General features: G+C 38.2%; 1 protein-coding gene across 1 annotated transcript in view; it reads right to left on the bottom strand.

Annotated features, from left to right (window-relative positions):
* Nucleotides 1-25269, bottom strand: part of glra3.S (glycine receptor alpha 3 S homeolog) — an 82590-nt gene that overhangs the window by 36486 nt on the left and 20835 nt on the right. Inside the window, exons 2-3 of the mRNA XM_018243200.2 lie at nucleotides 16894-17021; nucleotides 14737-14804 (exon numbers count right to left, since the gene is read on the bottom strand). Coding sequence (XP_018098689.1) covers nucleotides 14737-14804; nucleotides 16894-17021 — 196 coding nt within the window. The remainder of the gene's footprint in view (nucleotides 1-14736; nucleotides 14805-16893; nucleotides 17022-25269) is intronic.

Genomic DNA, 25269 nt, shown 5'->3' with positions numbered 1-25269 from the left:
CAGGTGTCCCTAAGGCTTCGGTGATACATGCGCTAACTGTGTGTGTGAGAGACGGAGAGAGAGACAGAATCTGAATGTATTTTAAGCGCTAAATTTTTTCACCCATTAGAGTCTATGGGCATCATTTTCTAGAAAACTTGGTGAAAAATTTTGCTCATCACTAGTAGGCAATTTTAAAAATAGCAGACAGTCCATGCTTACACTGAATCCTGCCTTTATATGATCAAATTGCCCAACAGTAAGACGAGACCTTTTCCTCAAACAACTCACTGTTTGACATAGTGTTATCCCCCTCCAGCTATATCAGCTATGTCAGCTATGTCAGCTAGATACAGGGGGTACTGGCCTCCCACAACATTCCAGGCCCTTAAGTAAAGGCAGGATTTTTTTATGAAGTTCATGCTAAATCTAAGTAGGAATCCATCCTTGCATGTTTGCTGTGATTTAGCCTCCCCAAACCTTCCATTATATACTATTCCATTGGATATATATAGATATTTATAGATATATATAGATATTTTGTGGCTGTGCCATCCCTCTTTTGCTCCAAACCCAGCCCTGCCCTGTCTCCACCACTGACCATACTCCCTGCTCTACAGAATCTGAATATTTAGGGTAATATTCAATGCATTTTAGTGAGGGACGTATGTTAGGATTCATCAGACATTTTCTTACAGCAAGTGAACAGCCTTTAACTATTGGTGACTGGGAGAGGGGGTATTAATTCAGGGCTCTGTCCCCATTTTGCCTCTTCCATGCCCCCTACTGTATTCCCTTCTTCAGAAAACTTGGGTGTCAATTTTATGCTTTTTCTATAGTGCAGGTAATTCGGTTTTGGGTGCAAATTACTGACAGTGGTAAAGACATTTTCTGTGGATGACCATGTGAGAAGGGTGTAAAAGAGAAAGAAAGATAAAACTAAGTAAGCCTTATCAGAAAGGTCCACCTAAATATACCATTAAACCTTCAAAGTAATGCTGCTCTGAGTCCCCTGTCAAAAAAAACACAGAATTTCTTTCCTTCTATTGTGTACACATGGGCTTCTATATCAGACTTCCTGCCTTCAGCTTATACCTCCTTGCCCCGGACGTGAGCATGCTCAGTTTGCTCCTCTTCCCCCCCCTTCTCTGCTGTAATCTGAGCCCAGAGCTATGAGTGAGCAGGGAGAGACTCAGGCAGAAAGTGATGTCACACCAAACTAATATTGCAGCTTCTATCCTAAACAAACAGAGAGCTTCTAAAGCTTTTTACTCAGGTATGGTGAAGCATTTTACAGAATAAATATAGCATTCTAGCTTGCACTATTGCAGCTGATCTATTGGCAATAAAAAAAAACTTTCCTTCTCCTTTAAGTCAGGGATAGTGATGGGTGAATTTATTCGCCAGGCGCGAATTTGTGGCGAATTTGCGCGATTCGCTGCCAGCGAATAAATTCGCGAAACGCCCGCGAAAATTCGCGGCAAAAATTCGCCGGCGTCAAAAAAAATTTTTCCGAAAAAACGGGCGCTGGCGTCAAAAACGAGGCGCGATTTCGCTAATTTTTCGCCGTTTCGTGAATTTTTCGGCGAAGCGAAACTGAGCAAATTCGCCCATCGCTAGTCAGGGAGCCATTCAACAAATATAAGGGTGTTGACATGTCTATATCTTAAAAAGGTGATCAAGACTGATACTCTGCACAGTGCTAGATACTTAGTACTATAATACCCATTCTTGTTTGTGCTTCGCTGTCCATTGCTTTTTGCTCCCCTGTTCTGAGGCAAAGTACAGTACGGTAACACTTGAACAGATTGAATTTCCTCTATTTTACTATTTTTCTAATTTCCAGCTTTCAGCTTTGAAATCTTTTGCCACAAAAAACATCAATAAATCTAATGCTTTAAAATTGTAGGATGATAAGAAACATGAAAAATGTAAAATGATTTTTATGGTTTAATGGAGCTTTTCAATAATAAGTTGATGTAGTGCTTGTTGGTTGGGATCACTTATTGGTTATAAGAAGTGTAACAGCCCTATGCAGGTTAACAATGAATTCATTCTCTGGCGATGCTCCAAGACTGCTTCACTGAGTCCCAGTGCAAATGATTTCATTATTCAAGGACAAAAATCTCTCTAGACTTGATCGGGATTGCTTAATATCCATGCTTAATATGCATCCATGCTCTGGTGACTGTTCCCACCAAGCCTGAAAAGCCATATTAACAATCAAAGTAAAGCAGCTGTCATCCTAGTTGGATTACGATTTGAAAAGTGAGAAGTTTGCGGTATGGGACACCACTATTGTCCATTTATGGGTTTGTATTTCCAATGGAGCCCAAATGTAGGATTTCAGTATAAGCTATAATGTGTATGTGATGCAGAGCACACAACCTTAAGCTTAATGAGTAGTGAAAATAACTTGAAAGGAGGCTGTTTCACTTAGAAGGGATACCTTTAAATCAGTGTTTTCACACATAATTCCACTTTCAGTTCCCTTTAAATGAAACCAGGCTTGAGGGGTTCAGTCTATGCTAACTTTTTCAGTAAGGGGCCTATTTAAAAATATTCAAATGTCTATTTTTTTCACTAGTCTCTAATCATTTGTGGGTTTTTTGTATTTCTCTAAAACTCAAAAAATTTCAAATTTATGAAATGTAAGAACCAGGAAAACCCTCTAACGCAAAAAAAAAATTGCTAAGTTAAAGTTATTGTAGTTTTCTAGAAGTCAGTGGAATCTGCACTACTCCTATCGGAACACTTTTAATCAATTCGGACTTTTACAGGCTCTCTCATTTTTTTCAGTAATTACAGTAATTATCAGTTTTATAGGTCTTGGTATTTTTATTTTGATTGCTCAGCATTTTTTTTTTCATTTGTGTTTTTTATAATTGGATCTTTTAATACATTTCTGAATTATTCCAAATATTGGAAAATTCACCTGACTGTTCTGACTGTAACAGAAAGTGAAATAAAAGACAGAGGGGCTCATTTATCAACACTGGGCAAATTTGCCCGTGGGCAGTTACCTATAGCAACCAATCAGTGATTAGCTTTTTGAAGCCAACTCAAAGTAGAACAATGAATGCAGCAATCTGATTGGTTGCCATGGGTTACTGCCCATGGGCAAATTTGCCCAGTGTTGATAAATGACCCCCAGAATGTTGTCCATTAGTTGGCTGGTGTGGCCTAGCATCTACTGTATGTATGCCCTTAGTTTATTTATTGTATGATCCCAATGGGAGTATTTAAAATGGCAATTTTATATTTAGGATTAATCAATGAGACATATTAAAATAAAATTATAATATTTAGTAGTACATTTTAATGAAAACGGATTAATTGGATGAAGCAGGTTTTTACATATGAGCTGTTTTATGTGATATATTTTTATACAGAGACCTACATTGTTCAGGGATATAGTTTTCTTTTAAACTGAGTGTGCCTCCAAAGCATGTGAATGCATTTGGGCACTGTCATTCTATATATAAATATTATGAAGTGTCTATAAATATTATTGTGTGTCTAGAATGCCTCTACAAACTGCCCTGGCACTGGAAGTGAAGTATCAAAATACAGTATAGCTTACCAAAAGTGGGTACTGTGTCTCTGGTAAGAGGCACAGTAAGTGACTTGGCTAATACTGTATTAGTTCACTTGCCCTGGTCACTGCACTAAGGAGATCACATTTTCAGGGAGAAATTTAGGGACAGGGGAGAATATGGTGCCGCATGTAGTTAGCAGTAGCAACAATTTTAGACCATGCCCACTTTGCAAGACACCCTCCCCACTAAACACTCCCCATTTTACAAATATAAATTAGTGGCAATTCCATGTATAATACCTCCAGAACTCATAGCAGGATGGCACAAAGGCAAATCCATATATAATAGAAGCAAAACTCATACCATGAGTGACAATTCCATGCATAATACACTCAGAGGTTAAAATTAAAAATGGCAAATTAAGGCAAGTAAAGATTTAATGGCACTATTGTGGGAAAAACAGAAACCATCAAATTGTAGGGAAGTGGGAATAAATAAACATCACCAAGCTAGGAGTAATAAATACCACCAGGATGTCTCACAAAGTGAGTGAGGCGCAAAGTTCTTTCCCTCCCCTCACCAAAAGGAAGCAGGAAGCTCTTCTGCTTACTGCTTCCCCAAGTTCCGGCTCTTCTACCACATACAGGCTCCTGCTTGTGCTTGTGTTCTGCGCCCCTACTGGTAAATTCAGCGCAGGTTTTAATAATATTTCTGCATGAGCCACAGGGATTTTTTATAGTTATTCTACCAGACGATGACGCTTCACGGAGCAGTTCTCTATGGGGACCAAAGTCCTGAAACAGGGCCTGTCCTGTGTGGTACAGGGACAGATGGTCAGCTTACACTGCACATTACTTTCTTCTGGTGTTTCTAATTTCAAGTACAGTGGACTTGACAGTCTCTTGAGAATTATACACACATTTTCAATACATATTTAGCATAGAGTAACTTTTTGTCAAGTTTCAACATTTCTCAGTCTTGGCTCTTAAAATTCTTATACATAAAGGGTTTTGTGTGCACAGTTTTGAATATCCCTTCAAAACAGTCCTTGACAATACCAGGATGCAAGTCATAATTGAAACTGTTTTTAAAAAAATGATTTAAGTGAGATTAAAGTAATTCTACAGAAGTATATAAACCTACGTCAATGGAAGACCAAGGCTAGTAATATATTTCAGTACTAGCTGCCCCCATGATAAATCACCCTCATTTTATGGTTTACTAAAAGGTCTTATAATTCTCTCTAATCTATAACGCATATACTTCCCCTGTAGAGTCATTGAACAGGATACAGGACACAAAAGTGTGAATGGAAGCCTTGATTGAGTTCCACAATGGAGTTTGAATTACATAGTTAAATTATAATACAACAAAATAGATGTTTTGTGCTAGTTATTCTCTGCAAGTGCTTACAGCTGATGATTTATTTTAACATTTTAATTGGCAAAGAAATAGAGTTAAAGGGCAATGTTTATCTTAAAAGTGTGTGCGATTCTAAATGTTCAGCAGACACTCAAATTTAGATTTAAGTCCTTCAAAAAAAAAAGGAACAGCAGTGGGATGATTTATGTTGAACTGTTATTATTATTACACAGTTTCCTCTTTATTGTTCAGATGGATAAATGTTGTTCATAATAACTTTTTGGTCGAGAAGAAGAGGAGGAGCTTCAGCCAGTCAGTCAGTACTTCAGTATAGATAATGGTTAGGCCCAAATTCAACCTCCAAGGCACAGAGGACACGCACTGCAGAGTGTACCCATTTACTCAATGTGCTGGTCTGTAATTGTAGTATTCAATAAAAAGTATTATGTTTACTTTTAAGGGGTTGTTCATCATTAAGTTAACTTTAATTATATTATAGAAACAGTATATTCTTAGCAACTGGCCATTATTATTTGCCTTCTTCTTCTGCCTCTTGACTGTTTTCAAATGGGAATCACTAACCCCACAAAAACACAACTTCTCGGTGAGGCTGTAATGTTATTGTTATTACTTATCAGGCCCTCTCCTATTCATGTTCCAGTCTCTCATTCAACACACTGCTTGTTTGCTAAGGCAAATTAGAGCCTAGTTACTAGACAGCTGCTAAAATCCAAAACTAGAGAGCTGGTAAACAAAAAGCCAAATAATGAAAAAAACAGCAATAAATAAAAAATGGTGGCCAAATGGAAATTGTCTCAAAATATCAAGTTAAATATCATTTTAAAAATGACTAATTATTATGTTATGTCATTTTTTTCAAAACAAAAATTATCAAGGATGATTTTTCGGTATTTTTAATATATAACTATATTGGATGATTTATGGACAAATATGATGTGCCTGTGATTCCCAATGGAATTCTGTTTGCTTTACACATTCAGTATTGTGCCAAGCGTACATAATTATTTGCTCGCTGCTGTTAATTAAAGCACACACATTACTGATAATGCTTTTCAGGGTCCCTTGAGAGAAGCAGATGCACACATGGCAGCTAAAGTGCTTACTTGGGACTCTAGGGGTGTTACTATTAGTCAGTGGTGAAAGGATGAACTGCCAGTCTGCCTTTCTAAACACAGGTCAGCAATTAAAAGAGGTCAGGTGAGCAATAGTAAATAGTTTTATAGTTTATGTTCACTTTGTAACATTCTTATGATTCTGGTGAAATACAAAAATAGCATTTGCTGTGTTGGGGGTCCTAGGTTCAAATCAATCTATAGACTCTTCGTAAAGCACTACGTAATATATTGTTGTCAATAAAGAATAAGAATAATAAACGCAAGCCTTGTTTGACATTATTGTATTCAATATATAATGCATGTGAGCATTTATTGAATCTTTAAATTCAATAAAAATGTGTTACAAAAATAAATAAATGCAAGCCTTGGATACGAGTGTTGCTTACCCAAGCGTTATAATATATTGCTACGAATATTTGATTATGGATAATATTGACAAGACACAATTGTACTGTTATATCCCTTTATATCCTTAAATATCCACAAGTTATACTCTCTTGTGTGTCTATATGAATACATTTACTGTATAACTTAAAATCTGTCTTTCTGACTTAAATTTTGGAATTAAGATGGGAAATACAATACATTTTGTGTCATACAGCTATACAATCTCAGGGAAATGTCTTAAAATTTTAAATTTAATTTTACTGTTCATGTTTCATATTTTAAATGTATGTAAAACCTCACAAACATTTCACCATGCCTGTAAATTAAAAATGTCTACCTGAAGAAAGTCTGGTGGGAATTACTAAAGTTATGTGGTTAGTAAGGGAAAGTATTACAATGAATGTTCTCCCATTGGTGCTTTTTTTCATGCACTCTATATACAGTATATACAGTATCTCCTACAGATATTTACAGGGCAATAAAACTACAGTTAACTAGATTTCCACAGTTACATAAACGACTCTGAATATGATTGGAAACCTTGATGACATATCCAGAATTAATAAAAGTTCTGCAAACCATGCAGCACATTTATTCTGACATTTGTAATTCTAGGGGTAATCACAAATAATAACAGATAAAGCTAAATAGACATATAAAATGAAGCCAAACCTTGTACTTGTACTCATTTAACCACATTTTTCAGAAAAGTATGGGATCTAGGTATGGGATCCATTATCCAGAAACCTCATCCAAAAAAGCTCCAAATTATGGGAAGGCCGTCTCCCATAGAGTCCATTTTAATATTATAATTTAAATTTTTAAAAATGAATTTCCTTTTTCTCTGTAATAATAAAACAATACATTTTAGTTGATCCTAACTAAGATATAATTAATCCTTTTTAAGAGGTAAAAGAATCCTGTTGGGTTTATTTAATCGTGTATAAATGATTTTTAGTAAACAAAGTATGGAGAGCCAAATTACAGAAAGATCCCTTAACCATAAAACTCAGCATAACAGTTCACATAACTGTATTTGCTCCCAGTTTTGGTCCACTGGAACTTGTAGTGCTGCCTATACTCACCCTAGGGAAACAATCTATGAAGGTATTCAAGATACTAGCTAAAGACAGTGAGGGCCAACAACCACTAGCCTGGCTACAGTCATACACATTTCTCTGCAGGTAGTTGAGCAAAATATCCCCATTCATTAAAGGTACTTGTATAGTTTTGATCACCCTCATTTGGTCCTTCTCGACTGCTGTTCCAAATCAAGCAATGTTGCACCTATTGATGCATGGAAACCTGCTTTGGTTTTTGATGCAGGCTGCTCTGGAGACCCTGGAGTTACTGCCTAGTTTGGAGGTGGTGGTAGCTCCAGGGTTCCCACAGTAGCCTGCATCAATCACCGCAGCACAGCTGCAATGAAAGAATAGGAGAACATGCCACTTGCACACTGAATCAATAAATGCTGTGGGCCAGTTGCCAGTATATAGTAGAATCTGAGCAGGTCATATATAATATATATTGTGACAGTGTGTTCAGAAAACACATCTGTTTGGACTCTGGCATAAAAATGTACATAAAAGTAGGCATTTAAGCTGTATGATATGGGCTGAAGAAGCATGTCTAGTGGAAATAGGGTTAATATTTCCTCCCAATCAAGTAACTAAGTGACAGCCGAGAGCAGAGCTGCTAATGCATGTAAAAGGGGTTTGCTGAAATGACCATGTGCTCTTCCTGGGATGTCTAGAGGAGACAGGTCTCCTTGTCTCCAGACAAAGCTCTGGTGGTGTCCAGCATGTGAGGCTAGAAGGTGTTGGCTGTTCCTATTGAGTTAGAGGAAGCCTAAGAGAAGACAATGGGGGTTGTGGAGCCTGAGACAGAGAAAGTGTCTGAGACTGAGACACAGAAACCAAAGGAGCCTGAGCTTGAGAGAGAAAGCAAGTGCCAAGGGTCCTGTGACTGTGCCTGAGAGAGGCTGAGTCTTTTGGAGAACGTAAAACTGACTTGGGAGTAGGCTCCGTGGCCTGACTGATAGAGAGAAGAGATCTCTGAATGTGAGTAACAGGGTTATAACCTTGTGGTGGACCAGAGTCTGGGAGAAACCATGGGGTAGTGAAGAAGACTACAATTAAAGGCAAAGTCTTTTTTTTGTGTCCCTGTCTCCTCTCTGCATAATAAACCTGCTTGCCTACCATTATAAAAGCTATGACAATGGGACTCCTCAATAGAACCTTCGCTTTCAGCCATCTCACTGACATTGTAACATTGTGCCAGCATGGTTTTATGCGCAATAGATCTTGCCAGACTAACTTAATTTCTTTTTATGAGACGGTAAGTAGAGACCTCGATACTGGGATGGCAGTGGATGTGATTTACTTAGACTTTGCTAAAGCATTTGATACAGTGCCACACAAAAGGTTATTGGTTAAATTAAGGAATGTTGGCCTGGAACATAGTATTTGTACCTGGATAGAGAACTGGCTAAAAGATAGACTACAAAGAGTGGTGGTAAATGGAACATTTTCTAATTGGACCAGTGTTGTTAGTGGAGTACCGCAGGGCTCTTTACTATGTCCCTTGCTTTTCAACTTGTTTATTAATGACCTGGAGGTGGGCATTGAAAGTATTGTTTCTATTTTTGCAGATGATACTAAATTGTGCAGAACTATAAGATCCATGCAGGATGCTGCCACTTTGCAGTGTGATTTGTCTAAGTTGGAAATTTCATAAAATATCCAAAAACGGGAGGGTGGGTGAGATTTTTCTACCAGCTCAGAAGATAAGGAAGTGATCTGCTTCTGCCCCTGACATCACATCCCTCTCTTTCTCCCCCCCAGCCCAGCTTTCCCCTGCCTTAACTCATGCTTTCTCACCCAACCACAGCTGCATCTGATTCTGCCAGTCTTTGAACATAAACCAGTGTAATTTGGCTGCTGTCATTCAGATCCCTTGTCATGCAGCCCCTGTGCTTATAGCTCCAGGACTTAACATGCAGAAGGAAGGTTGAGCTGTGGGATTTCAATAGATTAATTTGATTGTGCAGCAACTAAGCTGCTGTTGTTCAGTACAATCTCAAAAAAACTGTGTGTTTAGAATTGATGCAGGCCACAGGCAATCCTCACTACGATGCACTATCCTGCAGGTCATTTGGTAAACTCAGCAGGACGATGTGTCAAAGGGGTGAATGTCGTCACATTCAGGGGTTATGTAATAGAGTCAGAAATTCATTTACTAAACATTTCATTGATGAAAGTCTCCAATTTCTGGTAATTTCAATATGCTTTGCCTTCCCCATCAGTCAATGTGTTGATTTATACAGAACACTCGTGTGTGTGCTCTTGGTATTATTTATGCATGTAAGTTCTGTGAAAACACTCCATTAGTTTGATCTTCCCATATGCTTCTGGAGCACACGTTATGAAAAATGACCACCCTTGTGTGATACTGCATGCATCACAATGCTAACTTATTCATCGTATTTATTTTTTAATGTGTGTTTGCTTCTCCTAGCTGCAAGATTCTGATAGAAGGGGGGAAGTACACTGGCAGACACAGCTAATAGGGGATTCTGTGAGATACCATCCTAAGTCAACTGGAATCATAGAAGACTAAGATAGACTAAAATTCCTAAAAATAGGTAAAAGTAAAGTATAGAATGTAGAATGGATGAAATTACACTAGTGGTGTGCCGGTTGAGAAATGCTGCACTCGTCCCTAATAGTGATGGGCGAATTTATTCGCCAGGCGGGAATTCGCGGCGAATTTGCGCGTTTCGCCGCCAGCGAATAAATTCGCGAATCGCCCGCGAAAATTCGCGTCAAAAAATTTGCCGGCGTCAAAATTTTTTTTTCGAAAAACGGACGCCGGCGCCAAAAACGGGCGCCGGCGTCGGAAAAACGGGCGCCGGCGTCAAAAACGAGACGCCGGCGCCGTTTCGCGAATTTTTCGCCGTTTCGCGAATTTCGCGAATTTTTCGGCGAAGCGAAACGGCGCAAATTCGCCCATCACTAGTCCCTAACCTGCCCCCCCCCCGGCCTAACTCACCGTTCCCCCTTTATTTATAGATATGCGCTGTGACGTTACAAAAATAGCAGGGTGACCTAGAACCTGGCAGTGCTAGGTCAGGGTGCGGAGAGCAGGAGAAGAACTCAACCCAGACCCACCCATGACCCAAAGATTTTGTGCAGGAGCCACCCAAACCCACCCGACCTACGGGTTTTGCTGGTTTCTGGGCTGGCCCGCACATCACTAACAGACACACTACCCTGATTGGTTTTGGGGTACCCATACTGTGCCTGCCTTTTATCTCCAGTAAGAAGACAATGGACAGTACCCTAGCTACTAAGTTGCTGCTTTATACAATGTATTTATTTATTTATATTTTTTTGTTATAGAGAGTTTATATGATGGAGAATGTATGTCTTGTTCAAGAATCTATGAACACCATAAAGTAAAGCAGATGTTTACTTTATTAGCATTAAACCCTAGATAAGGCTAGGGTGAATCCCCAAATATTTTGTATGTGTATATATATTTATACAATGTATTTAAATTGTTGGACTGGGGCAGTGATGGCCCACCAAAGTTGACTTGAAGCCCCCCCCCTCACAATATCCAGGGCCCCCCTCCTGACGAATGCACCCTCCCCCCCCCACACACACGTGCTGCATTGTTTAACTTCAGGCACTTTACTCTAATCTTTGATGCACAGTGCAGGCAGTGGAACGGGCCTAGATCAGTGGGGGGCTCTTGATGGCCAGGGCCCACTGGGTTTTCTCCTAGTGTCCCATCGGCACAGTCTGACCCTGCGATTTTGTAATACAATAATGGTAGTAAAAGGGGCCACACACACATTGGCATGAATATAAAAATAAATATACTTACTTACAAAGATTAGGTGGGTTAGGAGGAAGGCTACGCCTCACCTTTAGAGCTGAAGGCTCCACCAGCACAGACCTCCTTCTCCAATTACAAATAAACGTACTCCCTATATGGCACACTATCATTGTCTTTTCTATGAGCAAAGATTTGGAGAAGGACTATGCTAGATGAGGGGGAGTGTTTTTTAATCAAAGTAAGTTCAACCTTTTAAGTCTATATATAACCTTTATTAGAACTGGACTAGCAAGTGATGTAACATGTAATAGGGTGAATCTGTAAATGCCCATATAGGAGAGCACATGCTGGACAAACTCTGAAATAAAGCTCTGCTCAGCCTTGTGTCTGGTAATCTGGCACAGTCACATTACACATAGCACCTAATTATAATACATTTTATGCTCTAGTTTCAGGTCATAGATTGATCATTTATCCATTCAAAGCTAAAAAAGGCACATGATACACAGCAGATAACAGACAAGTTCTGTAGTATACAATGGGATTCTTTCAGAACTTATCTGTTATCTACTGTGTATTTAGGCATAGGCTTTTTATCTTGGCTGCCCCCCATGGCTACACAGCAGTTTGTTTATGTAAACTATAGTTGTGTTTCTGAAGCAAACACACCAGTTTTACCAATGCAGGGAAAAAGAAAGAACATTATATTGTCATTCCTCTAAATTGCTTTTATTTTAGATATTACTGTTCATTTGAGAGTTAGTTGAGGGTAGATTTTTATTAGAGTTAGATTAGAGTTAGATAGTAGAAGGGAGAAAGTTCTTTACATAGAGAATATACAGTATTACACATACAAAAATGTTAATGATTTACAGAACAAGGGGGGTTATTTATCAAGGTCCGAAATTATATCAATATTGGCTGCTACAAACTCCGATCGGGTTTTTAACGCTTATTTATTATTACATTTTCCCCAAAATTTGATTTGCGGTAAAAACTCAGATTTTCACGATTCTGAGGTTTCACCCGATTTTCAAGATTTTTTCGGAGTTTTCACCCAAAGCCTCTGATTTTTGCGAAAACTTTGGGGTATGGCACGAGACCCAGCGCACATAAATAATCCTTGGGACTTCTCCCATTGACTTATATATAACCTCGACAGGTCTGAGATGCTGGGATTACAGATTCAGAGTTTTCCAGTCTCGAGGTTTAATGAATTCCGAAAAATTTATGAATTTTTAAAAGCCAGATTTTAAAAAAATAAAAATAAAGAATTTTTCGTGAATTTTCCATTCGAGAGCTTAGTAAATAACCCCCTAAATGTTCAGGACCCTCAATAAATCCTCATGACAACCTTTTTATATGCAGTCTATTTAACAATCTAATCTGTTGGCAAAAAAAAAGAATAAAAGAGAAAAACACACAGGCAATATTCACTGTTTCATAAATTAACCTGTCACTGTGTAGGTCATACAGAAAAGTCCTTTAACACTGGTGACCAATGTGTAGCTCCTTTAGAGAAATGACTAATGACAGCATGCTTCCAGGAAAGGATTTGTATTGTTAAAGCTTACATCTTTTTACTAAGGAGGATGAAACATTGCATTAACAATAATAAATTACATTACAGGCAGTCCCCGGGTTACGTACGAGATAGGGTCTGTAGGTTTGTTCTTAAGTTTAATTTGTATGTTAGTTGAAACATATAGATTTACTTATTAAATGCAATTTAGACAGATGTCTGTCTTAACATAGTATTTATTTTTTACCTTTTTGTGCATATTTATTTTGCCTTATTATGTCATCCTGGGTATATCTAAACCATGCTACATTATATTATATCTGATTTGTATTGCATGTATTGTACGCAGGATTTTCTGGGGCACTAGATCCATTTGATGCACTAGCAAATGGCACAAGCACTACTAGGATGCATACTGTAATTGTAGGCAGTTTCTGTCTCGTAAGTGCTGATGGATTTTTAGGCGGTTAAAGACCAGGCTGAAATAAAGTCTTGATTTAAATATTTTGCTTGGGTTACAGCCGCAACTGTGGTTCATCCATATGAACAGCCAAAGCTTGAAGATTCAAATAGGAACTGGCCTGGTGACTATATGAGTCAATTTATTTTTTCTTGGCATAAGTGGAGGTACAGCACTCAGGGCAGCCATCAAGGGGGGGAGAGTTGTAGGGGCCCCCGAGGGTAAGGGGGGCCTGGCAATTTGATTAGCCGCCCCCCTGCTTTCTGAGAGCTGCTGACTTTGGGAATGCTGGGCGGGAGCACAAGGGGAGGTATCTTCTGTCCAATACTTCCCCTTATTGGTCACTGAGTTTAAGTCCCTGTTGAGCTGCTCAGGGATTGGATAGCTGAGGTTTGAACTTCTCCTCCAGCTCATCCAAAAGCCCGGACCTGTAGGTGGGGCTTTTGGTGGGCAGAGCCTAGGGGGACCAGGAAATTTTGTCGTATGGGGCCATGCGATTTCTGTTGGCAGCCCTGACAGCACTTCATTGTGTTCATTTCTTTGTAGGTTCAATAACTTTATCAGTAAAGGCATCCAACTTCTGGCACCTATGGAACATGTAAATAAAGCATATCTGCCAATCTCCCATATTTGTTGGTCACTCTTTTGCTAGCAGGCAACTATTCTTAGCCAATACCGACATCTCTACTGAATACTGATAAATTCACATATAAAAAATATAGTCCATATAAACGTTAATAATGGTTGTCTACCTTGTAGAATAATTTGAGTGCCATCATAAGCAGGTAGCAAACTGAAATCTGCTTCTCATTACCTGTAAATATAATACTATAATACACAGAAGCCATAAATATCCTGTAAGTTATATCCTTAAAACATCTCTTAGTGATGTCATCAGTTATAAACGGAGCTTAGTGATGTCATTTTTGTCACAAGACTCACTAAAACTTGTGTATCATAATAAATAATGTAACCTTTGTTGGAAAAAATTAAGATATCATTAACCTTGGAGTTCCATGATCTGTATAGCACTCGGCCTTCAGACTTTAAATATTCTTAAATTTTACAATAGGGGGTACTTTATTCACTATATAATACAGATCTTTTTCAAAATATCAAAATGTCATATTTTGTGGCATTTAATGCATATGAATATTTCTTTATTTTACTCTAATGATCATTTATTTCTTGCTGGATTGCATTTTTAAATGCAATTTTCATTCAAGAATAAACATTGTATATTAGTTAATTTTCTGACCATTTGCTTTTACCAAGATATATTTTCAGCATATTTCATGGTTGCAGTTTAAGGCTTATGTACAACAAAGCCAATGCTCACATCATATAAATAATCTCTATTAATGTTTATGTACAGTTGTTTCTAAAATATATTAAAATAATTACTTTAAGCCCTGGGTGATTTGCAAATGATGAGATTGCTTTCCCTTTACATTAATTAAAGTGGTGTTTGTTTTAAAAAAAAGGGTTTTCCATTATATAATACATTACCATTGTGGTTTCAGCAATTGATCCAAAGCTGTTCACAAATATATTGCATGTAACATTCACCGGTGGACCTGTAAATAAAATACAAGAATTAAGTAATTCTGCTTTTTTGGGCTCTATTATGAAAACGTATTTTGCTCCCCTGACTCTCGTTTTAATTTTAAAGAAATAAAGGTTTCCATTTTTAAACTCAAAATTGTTCCTGTGGTTCACTAATCTGTGCACACTTACAGTATGTTCCTGTCCTATACCTACAGTATGTTGAGGGTCATTACCTGAATTGGGTCAGGTCTCGTGCCCCATCAAAACACTAACGGGGGAATGTAATAAAAATCGCTAACGGAAAAACTATTCGCAATGCGAAAAGTTATGCCTTTGCGCGAACAAATTTTGCTTTGTGCGAATTTAATATAGCTTTTGTGAGCCCGGAAACTGTTTAGCGACCACTTCCGACAGTGAAAGACCGTTTGCGAATTTTATAATTTGCGCCAATGCGCAGTCAATGTAATAAAACTTCTTACTGAAAAAGTCGTTATGTTTGCTCCAAAAGATTACGACATCTTCAAGCACTTCTTATGAGTGCGCAATTAAAATTCGCAGTGCGCAATTAAAATTCGCAGTGCGCAATTAAAATTCGCAATGCAATAACCGTTTAAGGAACAATATTACATTGCGAGATGTGGATTTTTAGTCTTATTGGTGCGAATTGTTTTGCTCTTTGCGACTTTTATTACATTCCCCTGTTAATGTTTTGAACTATAAAATAAACATTGGTTTTTATTTTTGGAAAAAGAATACAGACTTTTTCCCTTTTTTATGTAAATATACAGTAGCAGCGGTGTTCTACTTTGGATTGATACACTCTCAGAACTTGTTCCCCAAGCTTATGTTGAATGTTCGGGACCTGGGGTTTTTCTGGATGAGAGGTCTTTTAGATCTTTAGTCTACTAAACATATTTTAAACATTAATTAAACTCAATAAGATTGTTTCTCCCCCAATAAGAATTACTTATATCTTAGTTGGGATCAAATACAAGGTACTGTTTTGTCATTACAGAGAAAAATTAAAATTTTTCAAAATTAATTAAAATGGAGTCTGAGGGGCAAATCCACTATGCGCCGAAGCGCCTAACGCTAGCGTCAATTCGCTAGCGTTGGGCATTTTCGTTACTTCGCAAATTCACTAACGGACGCTGGCGTAACTTCGCTAGTGTAACTTCGCACCCTTACGGCTTGCGAATTTGCGCAACGGACGTAACTACGCAAATTCACTAACGCGCGCATTGTTCTGAACGCTACCTTTTACGCTAGACTTCCTTTCGCCACCTCAGACCAGGTGAAGCGCAATAGAGTAGATAGGGATTTCTTCAAAAAAAGTAAAAAAATTTCCCCAAAAAACACTGGCGTTTTTCTATATTGTCTGTTATTTTGATGTTTTGAAGGTTTCCCAGGCATTTGTAGTGCTGCTACATATTCCTCCATTGAAATTTGAATTTGGCGCCGTATGCAAATTAACCATCGCTAGCGTAACTTCGCTTCGCTTAGCGAATCAATACTAGCGCAACTTTGCAACCTTACACTACCCCTGAGCGCAACTTCGGATTTTAGTGAATTTGCGGAGCGCTGGCGAAACTACGCCTGGCGAAGTGTGGCGAAGTGCGGCGAAGTTATGCCTGGAGCAACTACGAATCTTAGTGAATGTCCCACTATGAGAGATGGTCTTTCCTGTAATTCTGAGCTTTTTTGATTTCTGCATGTATTTTCATGAAATAAAAAATCATGACAGGTTTTAAGATTAATTTTTTTTTTTTTTAAAATGCAATTGCAGGGGAAAAAAATCCTAATTTATATAAATTGCAGCAAAACGTCTGAGTTTCAATGTAAATAATGATTATATAAGCCACATATATGATATAATCATAAAAAGCCTAGGTAAAAAGAGACTAGGAAAATCAGTGCCCGTTCTTATAATGTACTTACTTGTAAAAAGTTTTTTTTAAAATCAATAAAGGCATAAATACAACATATTGAGATTAATGTTATCATATATTCATATACACTTCTGTGCACTCAAAATGTTTGTGCTGGTTCTATGAAGCAGCTATAACATTTTCACAACAAATTAAATTATATACAGTCAGTCTTAAACATTTCTGATACCTTTGAAGTTAGGCCGTATTCTTGCATCATAGCCAGATGTTCTACCCATTAATTTGTCCAGAAAATCAGAAGGTGACATTGGTGAAGGGCGAGATCGTGCACTGTCTGTTTCCTTTGTAGCTACCAAACTGAAAAGATAAAATATGCTTGTTATTGCATATTTCAATATTTTGCTAGAAATATGTAACTGATTAATTTTTCCCAACACTGTCCTTTCCCATAGAATCCTACAGGAAAACTGCTGATGTAACGCTAATGACGAACAAAAGACAAGTGCATGTAAGAAGAAACAAACATTTTGTGCAAAGTTGTGTACAACAAACTTAAGAGGCTGCATCTGTTTTCTTGCACTTAACCACCAAATGCAGGTAAGACGCAACACGCAGCACTCGAATCGAATCTACATTCGCTGGTTTAGTATAGTGCTGTGGCTATTGTAACTACAGGGTAGAATCAAGTCCATAACCTTGTTCATTCTTGTGAATTGAAACATATTAAAAAAAAAACCTGCACAGGATCACAACAAGAAATCCCCCTATATAATTGACAGAAATGATGACTTCAATAAAAGGATGCCCTAGATCCCTACATACATTAATCCTTGCTCAAATTGGTAAACAAAGGCTTACAATGCATTCTTTCACAAATGGCTTAGCTGTGGAGTAGTGAGTTAGACCAATGTTTCACCTACAATCTACAAAACAACTATTGGGATGATTAATGTTTTCAAAAGGAGATTTAGATGCAAATTCTCATAGAAACATACAAATCAATCAAGGATCTAAATAGAAACTGTATTCTCTGCATATCATACATAAATTGGCTTGGGTATGGGGATTTAGTGATCAGAGGTTCTGGAAAGTTGGGGTGAGGGGTCATTAAGGTCTTATAATTTCAATACTTAAAGGCACTGAGCCAGGGGATAAACTAGATGTAATCAGACTCCATAGGGGCCATCATCTATGAAACAGTTCTGCTGTAACTGGTTATGCTAAAGGATCTACAGCAGGACCACTATACTTCTGGGACCCCAGGTCAAGGGCCAAGCCGTCCGGGTGCCCTAGGCGACTCAGTCTGAGTGCCGGAAGGGGAGAGAGAGCAGGAGGGAAGAGAGCATCAGGAGGGGAGTGGAGAGAGTGTCAGAAGGGAGGGGAGTTAGCACCGTAGGGGAGGGGGGAGAGAGAGCAGGAGGGGAGGGGAGAGAGCGTTGGAAGGGTTGGGGAGAGAGCGTCGGAAGGGAGAGAGCACTGCAGGGGAGAGAGAGCATGAGGGGAGGGGAGAGAGCGTAGGGGGGTAGGGGAGAGAGTGTTGTAAGGGAGGGGAGGGAGAGAGCACCGGAGGGGAGAGAGAGCAGGACGGGAGAGAGCATCGGGAGGGTAGGGGAGAGAACGTTGGAAGGGAGGGAGAGAGCAATGGAGGGGAGGGGAGAAAGAGCAGGAGGGAGGGGAGAGAGAGCTGGAGGGGAGGGAGGCATGGGAAAACAGCAAACATGGTCTAGGGGTAGGCAGAAGACAGGTATCTTCCCAGCGCCCCCCTTTCGTTGTGCCCTAGGCAGCTGCCTCTTCTGCCTACCCTTAGTTCTGGCCCTGCCTCCACTGAAAACCTCATTGCGATTTTATTAAAACAATATTTTTGCAGTGATTTGCACGAACATTTATATAGTTATCCTATCTTTGCTAATGTATTGCACATTGTAAGATAATTTTCTATATAAAGCCACAATTTGCAGTCAGTTGGTTTGCTATCAAGCTAGTACAGCCACAAACCCTTACATGCATCAAAACCCCTGGCTATAACTACTTCTGAATAGAGTGCAAGCCTATTCAAGTGAAGCAGTTTGATAAATTGATTTATTTTTCATACAACACTAAAACCAGACTCTTGTCAGTAAGCACAAATCCATTTATGATCTTTAAGAAATCATTAAAATTAAAATCCCTCAAGTCATTTATACTCTCCCTGGGAATTAAAAGAAAATAAGCAGTGCACTTGATAAAAGCAGAACTCATGTCAGTCACACATTCCACTAGTGCTGTGTTACAGTATATTCAGTTTGTCAACCAAGGGAAATAGAATAAAAGGAAAGATAATACTTGTCCTGCAAGGGATCAAGGCCATCTGACAGCGACATTACATGACCGGCTGGGATAAACAGCTGAAATTCTGTAAATATATTTAATATTCTTGTCAAATTTATTTTTGTGATGCCGATAAAAGTAAAATACATTTTTTAAATATCTTTTTCAATGATATGACTTAGAGATCTTTAATCTGTACAACTGAATTTTTTTGCATATTCTTATAAAAATATAACAAATTTACCATTATCACAGGCTTATCTGCTATTATAGAAGATTAAATTCCTCTTTCATCCAGTAGCCAACCCCGAGAAGTCAGTTTTGCTCATGCTCAAATATACTGTAGCAGCACCATGAATTTATGAGATATGAGATAAGATGGGACTTAAATGGGTTGATCACCTTCCAAACACTTTTTAAGAGTAATCATGTGCCCTTGTAAGCGACTTTTCTCCAGAGAAAACAACTCCAACCATGACAATCTACCCTCACAATTTAAATATTCCATCCCCTTAACCTGTTTATTTGCAGGTCTCTGCTCATTGATATCCTTCTTAAGGACTGGAGTCCTAAACTGCACTGCATACTCTAGGTGAGGCCCTACCAGGGACCTATAAAGAAGCACAATTATGCTTGAGTTTAAGCCAGAACTTTATTTGCTTTAGTAGCCACAGAATGACACTGCCTGGGATTAGACAGCTTGTTCTACTAAAACTCTTAGATCCTTCTTATTTAAAGAAACCCCCAACAAACTGTCATCTAGTGGATAACCTTGTATCTATCAACATTGAACCTCATTTTCCAGTTTGCTGCCCAGTTTTCTAATCTATTCAAATTTCTCTGCAAAGTGGCAACATCCTGCATGGAACTTTATCCATGCAGCAAAAATAGAAACATTACTTTCAATGCCACCTCCAGGTCATTAATAAACAAGTTGAAAAGCAAAGGACCAAGTACAGAGCCCTGCGGTAATCCACTAACAACACTTGTCCAATTAGAAAAATGTTCAAATTACCACCACTCTTTTTAATCTATCCTTCAGCCAGTTCTCTATCCAAGTACAATATTCCTTAATTTAACCATTAACCACTTCTGTGGGGTACTGTATCAAAAGCTTCAGCATAGTCCAAGCTTAGTCCAAGCAGACTACATCCACTTCCATTGCAGAGTCAAGGTGCCTGCTCATCTCCTCATAAAGGCAATTAAATTTGTTTGGCAAGATCGGTTACACATAAAACCATGCTGGCACAAACTCATAGTACAGTATTATGATTTGCAATGAATTCAAGTATATTATAACATGGAAAAATCTCCAAACCAACACTTGGTGAACAACCCATTTAAACACTTTCCTGAGTGTCAGAAAACTACTCTTGGCATATTGGAAACTGTTATTAAATGTAAAACAAACCCAAGTAACTACTGGGGGCCTTCAGCATTCCATGGCTATTTTGAATTATAGCACATTAGCCCCCAGTTTTCTTTGGTAAAATGAATTAAACATATATAAGGGTAGGAGGGTCTGCAATAAAAATATTAATGTTTAATTTTCACTGTACATTTCCCGATTTTTGACACTCTTCTTCATTCTGTCCCATAAAAAAGGCTAAGTTTTTTAGTCCCCAATGTACCATTTTTAGGCTGCATGCCACATAACATTCAGAATTGAGCCCTACAGTAAACCATACACACTGCATAGTGCAAATTGTAAAGTTTCAATGGTACAAGAAGGACGAATATAATAAGTTTCATCTAAAGAGAGAACTATAGTGGCAATATCTTTGGGACACTGAATCTAAAGATGGAATATATCATTAAACTGACAACAACACAGTATGTACTGTGCATGTATTGAGGTTGTCAGCCAAAGCAGCAGGTGGAGAAGTTCAATGAGATTTTACATGATGCTGTAGCTAAAACGTGATTCAAGTTTTGTACACTACTGGTGAACAGTGTGGTATGAAATCAAAGGCAAAGAGACTTAACCGAATTTTTTAATGAAACTGTCTGTACACTTGGCAAAATTTGGAGACTCTTCAAGTTGTGAAGTTACAGGGTCTGTCTGTTATTTTACTGCAAAAGCTCTTGGCAAAGGATTCTATCATTTCCACCTGACAACATGAACATTGCACTGGGACTACTTGGTTGGTAGAAATGTCACTCAAACATACCGTATGCCTAATTAAACAAGAAGATAAATCACAGCTGATTCCCTTGTAGTTCTGTGGGCTTAGTTTGAAGTTATGGAAAGGTAAGAATATAGATTTGTAATATTCCAGTGGGGAAATACTGTATTAACGTAATGTTTCAATTTTATTCTTATCCCTTCCATTCAGCCTTGTTTATGGAGAAGACATTTTTCAGCAGTGTAGGCTGTCCCTTGATGATCATTTTTCATTACAACATGTTCATTCTCAGACACAATAATTACTAAGTATAAATTAATGAGTTTAATTATGAATTTTATGGTCTACAAGCCAAAAGCAAGTTTTATCTTGAACAACTAATTGATTGCTTCCTTTAAAGGGGACAGTTCATCTTCACAAATAGTGTTTGTCACTTGACAAAGGGCGCTGCCCGAAACATGTTGTGTACTTCTATCCCCAATAAAGAAGTTTTGCAGTCCAGTTGCTGCCTTGGATTTGTCCCACACCTCTACATATTTCTACAGATTGACCTAATTGGGATATCACGCACAGGATACCCACGTGGGAAAATCCGACTAAGAGATTTGGTGAGCTCCACTTAAATTGCATGTTCAAACTTAGAATGCTCACAGATAGTGTAGGACTCATGTAAAATGAGGGGCCTTGACATGGCACGTGAGCTTACATATTTTGGACAAAGTGTGGCACTAACACCTAATATTTTTAAAGGCAAACCGTGTGCTGGCCATCTTTTGTTTTCTTATTGGCTTTTTATCGTTTACAGCAGCCGGTCAACTCCAGTGGGTTAGACCGAGCACTGGCACAAGAGTGTTTCTAGCAGCTGGTCAATGCCACAGCGTGGGTTAGACAGAGTGCTGGTGATTTTTTTCTGTGTTAATTATATCTTAGTTTGGAGCAAGTATGAAGTACTGTTTTATTATTACAGAGAAAAAGGAAATAATTTTTTTTTTTTTTGACAAAGCCACGAGTTGTGGCGAAACAGCTGCCGAGTTTCAGCGTTGCGTCCGTCGCAGGGAGGTTCTTCTGGACAGCATTCTGGCCTACTAAGTGGAGGACTGTGGTAGCGATGTTATACGGCTAATCTAATCAATCCTGAAGTTACCCGAGAGCGCAACCTGATACACGGTCGGTACAATTACTATCTCATTTGAGTGTCACATGACCGCTACAGAGAGCGGCGGATACATTACCCGCAAACTGTCTGTAACATTTGGAAGTACATGTTGCGATACTTACATCGCTAGTTGAGATTATCTGGACTGTTCAGTCACCAGTGCATATCGCAGGTGGAGATAACGCACCCTCAGCACTATATAGACTCCAGCACGCTTAGAAAGCAATAACCCTCAATATTGGAGTTATTTTCTTGAACCGAACATTGGCCCATGGGCAATAAATATTTAGGCATTCATCTTGCAATCCTCTTCTCACATCATATGATGTTGGGGAATGCATGCATGCTGTTTTGTTTCTAAGTTTTGGAATTTCTCCTCATTAGGATCAGCATGGATTTACCCAATCGAATATAATAAACCTAACCTGCATTTATTGTTCCAAAGCCTTTTCATTACGTCCTTCAATACCAACGGACTACCTATTATCTTACACAATAGCATGCAAATTTTTCCCATACCTGATAATTACAATCAGCCTTTGGGGTTTATGTCCTCATAGAAGGGATCCCTTCAGCTTCATATGCAGCGCTGCTTACTTTTTAAATGTTTTTAATTCCACTTGATCAGTATGGCATGGTGGTGAATAAAAATCGCTTTTTATTTTACTTTAATGTGTAATTACCTTTATTATTTGTAGATCGTTTCCGACACTTGTATTGTGGAGTTAAAAGTCCCTTGTGTGTTTTTGTTTTAATTTTTTAAAATGTAGATTATTTGGATAAAAGTCTGTGGGAGACAACCTTTCCGTAATTCAGCGCATTGTGGATAATGGGTTTCCAGATAACAGATCCTATACCTGTCAAATTGTCGCCAATATCAAAATTGTCGCTGGCATAGATTTTTGACGCCAGCGACAATTCTGATGCTCGCCTTTTTTATCCAATTGCATTAAAGTCAAGGGGCGGGCAGTAAATTGTCGCCAGCGTCAGAATTGTTGGATTTTCACGGCACATTTTTTAGCGACAATTTTACTAATTCTGACTAATTTTTATAATTCTGGTCCATGTTTGTGCCACAACCCATCTGCCACCCACAGGCTATAAAGAGTGTGGCTGTCGCTTTCTTCCCATCTCTTGTGCAGTTTATGGGAAATGTCATTTATGTTTTGCTCCCAGTCACAATGTTAGCCTGACTGAAGTGCATCAGTAACTAGCTGGGTTAACCCATTTTTCTATAAGATCCTTCCTCACATTGTGACCAGAATATATTCCATTAAATGTATCCTCTCACATTTACAATGTCCGTCCAATGAAAACAAATTTAAACAAATGCAAATGACAAACATATTTTATGACTTGGATTAAATACAATATGGATTCTTATTAGTGACAATCAGTGCTCTTTCTCAAGATGACAGCAGTCAGAAATGATAGGGAACAGAAAAAGTGTATTCATTTAACAGTCTTTTTCACTGGACAGATGTCTGGCATCTTATCTCATACAACCCCCATGATGCACGACTATAGCAGGGATTAGCTAGGCAAGATGAAAATCTTGGGAAGGAAGAGATATCTCCAGGGAAGGGCAGAATGTGTTTAAGACGGAGTTCACTAAATACCCAGAGACTTCAACAAAGCCCCACAAATCCTTATAATTCTATGTGTAAAAGGGAAGCTTTGATCAAATTAATTTGAATTATTCTAAACAATCGTATTTAGTACTGTATATGAAAGTTTTTGCAGTCTCGTAGAGTAGTTTTTTCATATAATTACAATCTATACACTTCAGTGGCAGTGTGGTCTTGCCATGCCTGTACTGTTTCTGCTACTAGAAATCACAAGATGATCTTTATTATTTTTTCCCCCTTAATACCTCCTAATCAGACTTTGTTTTAAAAGAGATAATGGACTATGTCTACACAAACCCCTTCCTTTCCTCTTCTGCAGACTATGGGGCAGATTTATTAAGGGTCGAATTGAAAATTCTAATTTTCCTATTTTTTTTTATGGTCAAAAAAAAATGTGGCTAGGGAATTATCCAAACTCAATTGAGTTTTTTTAAAAAAATTACAATTTGATTTTCGATATTTTTCATACTCTGGACCTTGTTGTTTGTAGCCTTCCTGACATTTGATATTTTTTTTTCGGAGAAAAAACTCGAATCAAGTTTTGTATAATTCGAATCGAATTCGCTTTGGGTTTTCGGATCAGTAAAATGAGTCCAAGTTTTAACAATTAGTTTTAAATGCCTCCCCATGTCAGGTTTACAGAGAAGGAGGTATTCATTATACAGGGGATTTAACTGGTGGGAATATTAAAATTAACTACCTTCTATTCAATTCCACAATTGCTCTGAAGAGGAGATGCAAAATGAAAGTTTTTTCAATGTCACTTTGTGCACTCTTTAGTTAAAGACATACAAAAAAAAAGATGCCTCTTACAAAAAAAATTTGGTAGAAATTATGTTCAACACAAGCCCTGTCCAGGGAAGACAATCATTCATAATACAATATAATAATGAATAAACAAGAATAATATGTATATATATATGCCGGTGCAAGTAGGAGGGCAAAGGTTCAGCAAGTTTTGGCTAGACCCAATAATGTTCTAGTACTCCAGGTAAGATCTACATTTCTTTCTGAAATGGAGTGTTCCCTATAGTGGAATTCAGGAATGGGAGGAAGGACAAGACAAATGGTTCTAAGAAGAGAAATGTCACTGGGTGTGGATGGTGTGAACAAATATGGGTTTAAATCTGTTGCTGAACGGGGTGGCTCATCTTTAAGTTTAACCTTTAGTATGTTATAGAATGCCCTATTCATAGCAAAATTGCTATTGGTTTTCATGATTTATTTTGTATATTTGGTTGCATTATTTGTCTTCCTTTTCTGTCTCTTTCCAGTTTTCAAATGGGGGACAGGCAAAAACTGTTGCTCTTTGAGGCTACCATGTGACCACTGCCTGCTTATTAGGGTAATTTGAACTCTAGCAATACCAAACTGAAGAGCTGCTAAAC

Source organism: Xenopus laevis, chromosome 1S (genome assembly GCF_017654675.1).
Source record: "Xenopus laevis strain J_2021 chromosome 1S, Xenopus_laevis_v10.1, whole genome shotgun sequence".
NCBI classification, from domain to species: domain Eukaryota; kingdom Metazoa; phylum Chordata; class Amphibia; order Anura; family Pipidae; genus Xenopus; species Xenopus laevis.
Note: the sequence above shows the minus strand (reverse complement) of the source record. Positions and strands in the feature narration are given on the sequence as shown.